The sequence below is a fragment of the Numenius arquata genome, chromosome 4 (genome assembly GCF_964106895.1).
Source record: "Numenius arquata chromosome 4, bNumArq3.hap1.1, whole genome shotgun sequence".
NCBI lineage: Eukaryota > Metazoa > Chordata > Aves > Charadriiformes > Scolopacidae > Numenius > Numenius arquata.
In genome coordinates this window covers 18,770,776-18,780,808 of record NC_133579.1, presented here as the reverse complement: position 1 = coordinate 18,780,808, position 10,033 = coordinate 18,770,776, and the positions used below count along the sequence as shown (strand labels likewise).

Below are 10,033 nucleotides of genomic sequence, written 5' to 3'. Positions count from 1 at the left end.
TGGTTTGCCCAACATCATGCTTATGTGGCTAGGTAATGTTTCTAAATTCCTTCTTTGTAGCCTGTCCCTGCTTCAGACTCCTCCGTGCTGCCTTTTTGCATTGTAGCTTCCCTGGTCAGCCAGTCTCCTGATACCTCTACTTATTTTCTTGACAGTTGGGATGGGCTTTTCATGCGCGTGGAGGCTGCTGTCCTTAAAGGCCTGCAAGTTTCCTGAGCGTTTTTTCACTTCAGAGCTGCCTCCCATGGGATCCCACCTACCACTTTCCTGAATAAACCGGAGTGTGCTTACCTGAAGTCTATAGTCTGTACTCTGCCACCCTCCTTCCTCACCACCTTTAGGATCTTGAACTCCACTATGTCTTAGTCACTACCATTGATTAAACCTCCCTAACCAGCTTCTCTTTACCAGTGAACCGCTGATCTAGCTCTGCGTCACCCCTGTTGGCCCCTTCAGTACTTGTATCAGAACATTGCCCCTGACACCCTCCAGGAGTCTTGTTGACTGCTTGCACCTGTTGTGTTGCCCTTCCAGCAGATGTTGTGAAGTCCTACATAAGAAACAGGGGCTGTGAGTCAGAGGCTTCTTTGATTTGCTTAACGAAGACTTCATCAACTTCCTTACCCTGCTCAGGGTGATTTGCAACACGGTCCCACCACTATGTCACCTGTGTCACTGGCCTCTCCTCCGACCCTGAGCCACAAATTTGCAGCCAGACTGCCTGTCCCATAGAAGAGCTCCATACATTCAATCTGCTTCTGCACGTGGTAGGTAATCCTTGCTCCTCATCTTCCCTGCCTGTCTTTCCTGACAAGCTTGTCTCTGCAGCCTTCCAGCTGCCTGAGCAGCCCCACCACCTCTGTTACTCCAACAGCCTGGTGGCTTTGTGGCTGCACAGGGAGCTCTAGTTCCTCCTGTGTGTTGGAGGAACACAGGTCCCAGGCTGCATTTGTGCACAGGCACCTGAGGAGCGTTTCTGTTTGCCACGTTTCATCCTTCCTAAGGTCTCTTCTGTTCCCGTTGCCCTGCGCCTTTTGCTTTAGTTACTCCTTACAATGTATTTCCCTTTGTTTCCCAAGACAGGATCAGAGCACCGCACCTCTCCTGCCCACATCTTGTCCACCCTCTCTTTCCTTGTTTATTGCCTTACATCTTCTCAAGCACCCAACATTACAGCTGCAGTCCAAAAAGCCGGTGGCAGGGAGCGCCACGGTGCTATGGGGCTGATGAGCTTCAGGCATGAGTCACAGCCACAGCCTGCCAACCTCTGCGTGCTCTTACCAAAATAAGTGAAATTGTGATGAGGAAGGGATATATATGGCTTCTGACACCTGCAGAGGACAAAGGGTTTGGCACTTCGTAGAGTGGGAGCTTACCTGGAATTACTTGGGAAGTAGAGGATTAGGTGGGCCATACCTCCAAAGTCCACGTATTTGTTTTGCTGTGCCCAAGGCTGGACTTGGGCACATCCTGATTAGGATGAGCTGAAAAGGTATTGGTGACACTTTTGCTGTGTATAACTGAATTTTAAATGCTCTGTAACCAGCAGCATTAAGAAATACACATCTCTGTTCTTAATTGTACAATGTAGTAAGTGGTAGAGCAGCAAGTGCCACAGTGCATGCATTTTACTGTAAGAGAAATAGAATTGCAATAATTTAAATCCTGTTAACCACTGGGGAAGTGAAAATGAGATCAATGTGTAAAAACGCTTACACAATGCTAATATGCAAATTGCTTGACTGTGAAAAAGGTTGTTTTCAGACTAACTTTTCTGACCTCAGTAGATAAAGATCAACATTCAGGAAAGAAAGAGATAATTTGTTTTAAAGTGTGCTCTTACTGCTGCTTATGAGGTGTCTTTTTTATAGATTTTGTTTTCAGACCAATAGGTGCATTCAGATCAAGGAACGTGACAGACTCCAAGCCTTGAAGTCTTGTGATCTGTTATTCTGATATTGAGAATTTTTTTGGATGTGTCGGTATTCAGCCCATCCTGTTAACAGACTTGTCTCAACGTTTTGGATAACTCTGCCAGATGCGATTTTTTTCCCAGGCTGAACTGACCTGGACACGCAACATGGACAACAGCACTGCCGAAACACGAAATGAGACTTTTCCCACACAGGCGCCGAGCTCTGAGTTTTCACTGGGTATGTTGGTGCTGCTGGCCTTCCTCATGGCATTGCTGGCTCTGGTCACCATCCTCGGAAACGTCCTGGTGATCCTCGCTTTCATCATGGACAGAAACCTCCGGCATCGGAGTAACTACTACTTTCTTAATCTTGCCATTTCTGACTTTGCAGTGGGTAAGTGGCAGCCATGGAGGCGTGTACTGTTTGTTTCCTCGAGATCTTAGGAGAAGTGAGGGAGCTTCTTTTGCTGGGTGGTTTCTTCTAAGAGAACTATTTCCCAGCTCTGTCTCTAGGGGAAGGGTAAGGAATAGTGGAAACTGCATTAAGTGTTTTAGCAGCCTGTTATGTCTCAAAATATGTTATAATGAGAAATTCATCCTTTTTTTAATATAAATACTTTTAATGTTCCTTCAGGAAAAAGGAGCAACTGTTGTATATGAATACCAACTGAAGGAAAGAAGTTGTTTGCTACCGTTTATGACTTACCTTTGATCCTTCCATAAGATCATATACTTCAGAACATCCTCATATTTGACAATGTAACTGTTTTCTTATAAAGCTATCTGTGGCACATCCAGGTAAATTAATTAGTACTAACGGCTTATGAGTGTATTACACTACAAAAAAATACTTTACCACTATGACTTTTTACCTGCTTCCACTCAATGCAGGCTATAGATCAGATGGATTTCCTGATGCCAGCAACAGCCTCCTGGCATCTCCCATTTGTTTTCCTTGCTAGTCCCCTCTCCCCACAGTGTCATTGCAGAAGTCCAGGAGAGTTGGTCCCTGGAGGTGTCACGGATCCAGTCCTGGTGGGTTATGACAGGAGAGGAGGTGGGAGGCGCAGCAGTCCTTCAGGGTTCAGGCCAGGGAAACAGCCCATGCAGCACAGAAAGCCTGACAAGCCCATGTTCCAGCAAACACCTTGACTTGAGGCTATCACGGAGGTATTCCTGCACACAAGTGCTCTCTCTTCAGGACAGTCACAGAGATCAGTATTCACTAAACTAATGAAGATAGAAATAGCACTCACTGACCTACTCCACTTCTGGCAATACTGTCCCTCCAAACTGCTGTTCCTTTGTCACTGCTGTGTGGTGCAGTGTACTAGTTTAACCTTTAAGATTTTCCTTCTTTTGTGCCATTTATAACCGATGGTGCCTAATTCTGGGGCTCAACTCGTGAGGTGGAAACGAAACGGTACACGTGCTGGAGCCTTCGCTTTCCTGCTTCAGGCAGACAGTTTGCTAGAGCTGCCATTTCATTGCTCGGGTCTTCTGCAAAAGTCTGTTTCTCCTTGTTATCTTACAATCTTAATCAAGAGATTTAAATATCTACCTCCTACATCAGTTCTTGTTTGCAGCTGATGCCTCATGGAGTCTTAAATCAGCCAAGAGTATGATTGATATCAGCATTATGTTGGCCTACAGACCATGTAAATCTGACTTTGTCTCTGGGATCGGTCAGAAAATGTTTTATTTTCTGAAGCTGCTGTGGTATTTTTTTAATTTCTTAGAAATCTGGAATCTTTCCAGGCATGCGACTCATGTCTTCTGTAACCTCTAATTATTGAAAATGAGACTAGTTTCCAATATAAATGCTTAAAACCTGGTTCTTGCATCTGTATTTATATCTATAGCTAAAAGCAGTCATTACTTTTTGACATGGTGCCAAACATTGATCCCATTGAAGCTGATGAGAGTAGTAGCTGTCATCAGCAACTCTGAAAAATGAGTATTTTGTACAATAGTGAAGCTGCTTGTATTTAAGGTATCTGTTAAAGCAAGCTATCAGTATTCAAAGCACTGTGCGCATTTGCCTGTTGATTACAGTCTGTCAGCTCCTTGCCCAGAGGTTTATTGTCAGTGGGCCACATCAGCTTGGATGTGTTCAGTAACTTCTAAAATCTTGATAGACATATTGAAAAAGAATAATCTGAAGAGTTTAAGGCAGATCTTGGAGGTGCACATAGTTTTACATTTGTCTCTAGCAGATTGGTGTTTTCAGGAATGTAGCATCAGATATTGCACCATACTTTTGAAAGAATATTAGTGGTAAAATGAAGAAGCTGCTGGCTTAAAAATAAAATACAAACATGATTTTATTATAAACAGTGGAAGGCCTTTTGGAAAAAAAAAAGTAACAAACCAAAAAATAGTTCTGGAGTTAATCTCAGCTGGAGAGCTATCATGAGATTAAAACACATCTTAAAACTGGGAGAGGGTTTCATACCTCTGCTGTGACTGCTGTATTTTGGGTAGAAGAGGTTTCTAGATACCACACAGACTGTCCAATATATTGTGTCTATCTTACAAAAGCTGGCTAATCTTAAATTAGTAACTGACATTAGCAACATCTGCAGATGTGTTTGTGGGAAAACTCTAACGCAGATAAAAGACTAGAGGATAAACAGTGATGAGATTACATGTCAGAGTGCAACCACAGTGTATTTATGCTGCAGCACTGGTTATATATCTTTAGAAACTGTAAGTTGGCTAAAGTGCAGTTTTCTTCTTAAGCAAATCCTTCTTTGCTGATTTGCCCTGAGCTTATTCCCAACAATCAGCATACCCAAATACACTAAGATCTAATACATACAAAGTCACCGTCAGATTTCACGAGAATGTAAGAATTTATATATATAAATTACATATTCTCCTTTATAGATTTATTTTTTTTGGCCAAACACCAGACTAGTGTCTCTGCTTCCAAGAGTACCGTTTGCAATCCGTATGAACCGCATGATGTCTCTGTGGTTGCTTTCCATAGGTGCATTCTGCATACCTCTTTACATCCCTTACTGCCTGACAGGGAAATGGCACTTGGGAAGAAGCATCTGCAAGCTCTGGCTAGCTCTGGACTATCTCCTGTGCACGGCTTCAGTATTTAACATTGTTCTTATCAGCTATGACCGTTTTCTGTCAGTTACTAAAGCTGTAAGTACCCTGTTTATAACTTCTCTGATTTTGTCTCAAGATCGTTGGTGGATTATATTCACCAATCTTTGCCATGTTGGTGAGTATAAACCCAAATTTAATTGAGATAATACCCTCAAAAATGTGCTGGCATGTGGAAATTATTAGATATCTGCAGCTAGATGTGGTGGACATTCTGCATTGAGCATGTTCCAGCCAGGAGCTGGTTAAACAGGACTTTTCTCACAATTTCTGCTGCAGGTTGCTGTTGTGCTGCTGCTTGAGGGAAAGCAGGCTGAGGGGTGAAAAGGGTAAGGCACGAGGCTGGTATAAAGCAGGCAAGGAAAGAGGAAACTAGAAATAAACTGGATTTGGGTTTGGACTTAAAGTCAGGTATGGGAGGAAAAGGCAGTGGGGCTAGGGCAGTGAGGTGAAGGACACTGGGGAGGATGTCTAGGCCTGAGATGTGGCCTCAAATGTTCCTGGAGAAGACTGGGAGCAAGATGAAAGTAAGTGGGCAGAGAGTGGGACAAGGAGCAGATGGCAGAGACTGCCTGTGGTTGTGAGGCAATAAACTCCTCTCAACACCTGGGGCAGAATCCCAAATGCACTCTATGTCTCTGCTCTCTGCAGTGCATCCTACCCACCATACATGTGCCTTATGTCTTGGTTCATGCTAAGGATAGACACCAGGATTTCTCACTAGTCACTCTGTTAGCTCTAGTGGCAGGGAAATGTCAGGGAGAGCTAAAGGTTCCAGCTCTTTGATGGTGTATAAGACTGTCAACATAATGTCATATGATGGAATTTCAGTTTTATTTTTGTTAATGATAATTAATTTTATTTATTATACTTGCCTTTTTATTATATTTATCACTTTCTGTTCTTTTATTTCATTCTATTTAAAGGAAAAAATCTGGGAAATCAAACACTGAAACATTTTGCACATAAGAAATGTTATAATGAAAAACCAAAGACTCAGCATTTACAGTGCAAAATTCATACCACCTGCGCATATGTAATTAAGAGCTATGGACACTTGTATGATAGTCTTTTCTGACTTTAATTCATACTTTTTTTTTTCCAATTGGATAACTAAGTTCCAAGAATTACACATTCACCCTGTCATCCTGTGAAAGGGATGGAGCAGGATGTAAGCTACAAGATACCTGTCTGTTCTGCAACATACAGTGGAAAATATATACTGGCCCTGGAGTGGGGGAGAAGGTTTCATCAGCTAAAGGCTCCATTGCAGAGCTGGAATCTAGTCCTACCTCCTCATGAACTGTGTAATAAACAATTTTCTCAAAGGTGGGTGTTAAATATATGTGCCACATACGTTCTGTTGACCACTGTGACGCATATAATCCTATTTGCTTGTAAAATGCTGCAAAAAGCAGTGCAGTTGTCAGTGAATGGCAGTCATGTTCTGAACAACTATAAAATGCTGGTTACTCTGGCACTTCAGACCACAGATGTCTCAAACAAGGCATAGCAATTATTAGGTACTGATGGATGATCACGTTTCACCTATGGACCAGGACACAGTTACATTAACCTGTAGAGAGACATCCCTACATTATGTAAACATCAATGAATTAAACATACTTGTGTGAGCTCCAGGTGATCAGCATAGCCACAGCTCTAAATTACCAAGCACTCTGCTAAGTTCCTCTCCTGCTACTTCGGTAGGTTCCAAAACCTGTCTCTACAGGAGCGACCTTTTCTTTTTTTTCCCTCACAGGTATCCTACAGAGCCCAGCCGGGAACAACGTCCAACCCTGTCATCAAGATGGTGGCTATCTGGGTCTTTGCCTTCCTCCTCTACTGCCCGGCAATCCTCTTCTGGGAACATGTGGCCGGATACAGCGTGGTAGCGGTGGATCAGTGCCACGCCGAGTTCTTCGACAACTGGTACTTCCTCCTGTGTGCCTCCACCCTGGAGTTCTTTGTGCCGCTGCTCTCAGTGACCTACTTCAACATGCACATCTTCCACAGCATCCAGAGGCGCCAGCGACATGGCAGCACGCAGGACTACCAGCCTCCAAGGCGTGACAGCCTCTCCTGGAGATTTTGCCTCTCACTGAGGCTGGGAGCGTTTTCTCCTTCATCGGAAGCAGAGGACAGTGTTTCTTCCTCCACAAGGCCAAAGAAAGAGTCTTTGGTAGCTGAGAGCTCATGTCCATCCAGAGGCGGTTCTGTAACCCCAGCAAATGACTTCTCTATTTCTTTCTGTGCAAGGACCAGGTCAAAACTGCAGCAAGACAAAAAAGTAGCGAAGTCACTTGCCATAATTGTGTGTGTGTTTGCCATTTGCTGGGCCCCATACACTTTGCTAATGATTATTCGTGGGGCCTGCAAAGGAACTTGTGTTCATAACACCTTGTATGAAATAACTTTTTGGCTTTTGTGGATCAATTCCTCTCTGAATCCATTTCTCTATCCTCTCTGTCATGTTAAATTTCGAATGGCTTTCATGAAAATATTATGTCCCCAAAAGTTTGCACAGTTGAGATCAGGCTCTTTCTAGAAGAAAAAAGAAAAAAAAAAAAAAAGATGCAAGAGCAGCTGGATGAGGGATGTAAGTAGCCTCAGTTTGAAATTAGTGTCTTCCAGGAGATTAGCCTAGTTAGAAAGCCTTGATAAGCCTTCTGTGATGTGTGTCCTCTTTCAGACAAACACACATGCCCAAAGTTTGTGTACTTTTTCCAGCTATTTCAACTGGCCGGTTAAAGGATATTCCCTCTGTCTGACTTCCCCCAGCAGTCTGTCCATGTTACCTTCACTCAGGTTGTCGAAGATACTGTCTTCAATTGCAGTGCAGCTTATCTTTGTGTTCATGGGTGGTATTAGTTAAAAATACAGTAAAGGTGGGTATTTGCCGTAAGGTCAATAGTATTCTAAAATTAATATACTCTCTATTCTGTTTCTTTTGAACAGTTTGTACTGCATTCAGTAGCATTTTTTTCCTTACTATAAAACATCCCGTTAAGTTATGACTTTTGTTGTCAGACACATAGCAGGATTACTTCCTTTCACTGAGGATGTTTGAACATCAGGGGAACACAGGGACAGTATTTAAAAACTGAAGGGAAGGTCTTCTCTGCAGAAGGGCATTAACCCGCATACGTGCTCAGAGGCAGCAGTAGAGAATTTAGGTGTGTAAAGCATTTATGTGCATCTCCAGCTATTCTTCGAGAAACAAACCTTCTACAGCTATAGTTTTGAGAGATAGAAAAGAGTAGTATTTGTTCTTAGTCCTTGAGGGAGAAAATATGCTGCTGCTGGCCCAGGGGAAGATGTGTGCAACAGTCAGTCTGAGCAGCTCTAACACTGCCCAGCCCCCTCTGGATCATTTTGTGACTCCCAGAGAAGCTCTAACCCACACTGTGAAAAATGCTGGTCTTACAAGCCCTGCTCTCTTCCAAATATGACATAATGCACAGGGACCAACTGAATTCCGCACCTGAGCAAATCCCCATTCAGTTCAGCATTCCAGCGAGCAAGAAATTAGAATAATTGAGAAAGAGGCTAAATGTGAATATTATATCTTATTTGTCCTCTTCTGTACCTCTGAGGCTGAGAGAGTTGGGGTTGTTCAACCTGGAGAAAAGAGGGCTCTGGGCAGACCTTATAGCAGCCTTCCAGTGTCTGAAGTGGGCCTACAAGAAAGCTGCGGAAGGACTTTTTACAAGGGCTTGTAGTGACAGGATGAGGAGTAATGCCTTCAAACTGAAAGAGTATAGATTTAGATTATACATTAGGAAGAATTTTTTCACTATGAGGGTGGTGAGACACTGGAACAGGTTGCCCAGAGAAGTTGTGGATGCCGCACCCCTGGAAGTGTTCAAGATCAGGCTGGATGTGGCTTTGAGCAACCTGGAACTACATGATCTTTAAGGTCCCTTTGAACCTAAACCATTCTATGATTCTATGATTCTATTTCTCTTACAAGCCCTTTGTTGGAGGTTATGATAAATGGATAAATCTCTTACGCACTGTGTAAGGCTGTGTTTGGTTTGTTGCATGAGCCAGGAAAACAACTGACCTTGATGACTACCTATAGTATGTGTGGTGCCTTAGCTGAAACAGCATGGGGGTAATCTCCTCCAAACTGTTAAGGCTTATTTAGTTGCACAACTCTGGAATTGCCAGGTACTAGATTCCTTTCCAAACAAACAGGTGTAGCTCTTTAAAATGCAAATAGTTTCTTTTCATCACACTATCAGTAAGTATAAGGCTAGCAAATAAGTGGAAGAATAAGTACTAAAGAAATGCGAGAGGTAGTGAACATCTCTTTTATCTTCCAATTTTATTTAGTGTATATTCATATAATATATTAGTATATTTTACTTAACACTCATCTGAATGTTATCTTTCTGTGCTGAACTACCACTTAATCACAGTTACTCATTTTGCTATACTGTATGATAATCTAAAATTATCTACTTACACAAATTACACATGTATTCACTAATGTAGGATGTGTTGTCTCTCAAACAGGAGCTGAGAACTATAAGAGCCAATGGAAACTTCTTCACAGACCTGTTTTTTAAATAGAGCTTTGTTGAAGGTGTTAACTATGAGATACAACATATGAACTGAAAATAATGTAATACAAAGAATGTGTGAAAGAAATACATATTTTTTTTTAAAAGAAAACAAAACTTGAAGGGAATATGGTGAGACTATGATACAGGAACACAGGAATGAAGTATTCCTGTAGTTCCTGGTTTCCCATTTTACATCAGGTAGTTTGTGTTCCTCCATATGTTGTAGTGCCTATAGACTTGCTATGGAACATATTTCTGTGCACCTTACTCAACAGTTCCCCAGCTTTTTCACTAAACATATCATAGATCTGATTGCTGTTCTCACATTATCAGTTTCTTTCTCATTTCCTGTACTGTAAAGATGTCTTTCTTTTTAAGAGTTCTACACAGAAATTGAATGTTCCCTGAGTAAAACCTGTTGTTGTTA

At 42.3% G+C, this 10,033-nt stretch overlaps 1 protein-coding gene across 1 annotated transcript; it reads left to right on the top strand.

Moving 5' to 3' along the window:
- The first annotated feature begins 2,038 nt into the window (after positions 1–2,038).
- Positions 2,039–7,583, top strand: LOC141463843 (histamine H3 receptor-like). The gene is made up of 3 exons (XM_074146489.1): positions 2,039–2,309; positions 4,908–5,074; positions 6,798–7,583. The coding sequence occupies exons 1-3, from the start codon at positions 2,039–2,041 to the stop codon at positions 7,581–7,583; spliced, it is 1,224 nt and encodes a 407-aa protein (XP_074002590.1).
- Positions 7,584–10,033: the final 2,450 nt, after the last annotated feature.

Bases quoted from the DNA above. Each gene is read 5' to 3' on its own strand.
- LOC141463843 (XM_074146489.1), top strand. From the start codon at position 2,039: ATGCGATTTTTTTCCCAGGCTGAACTGACCTGGACACGCAACATGGAC. The intron at 2,310-4,907 runs GTAAGTGGCAGC...TGCTTTCCATAG, and splicing joins CATTTCTGACTTTGCAGTGG to GTGCATTCTGCATACCTCTT. The intron at 5,075-6,797 runs GTAAGTACCCTG...TTTCCCTCACAG, and splicing joins TTCTGTCAGTTACTAAAGCT to GTATCCTACAGAGCCCAGCC.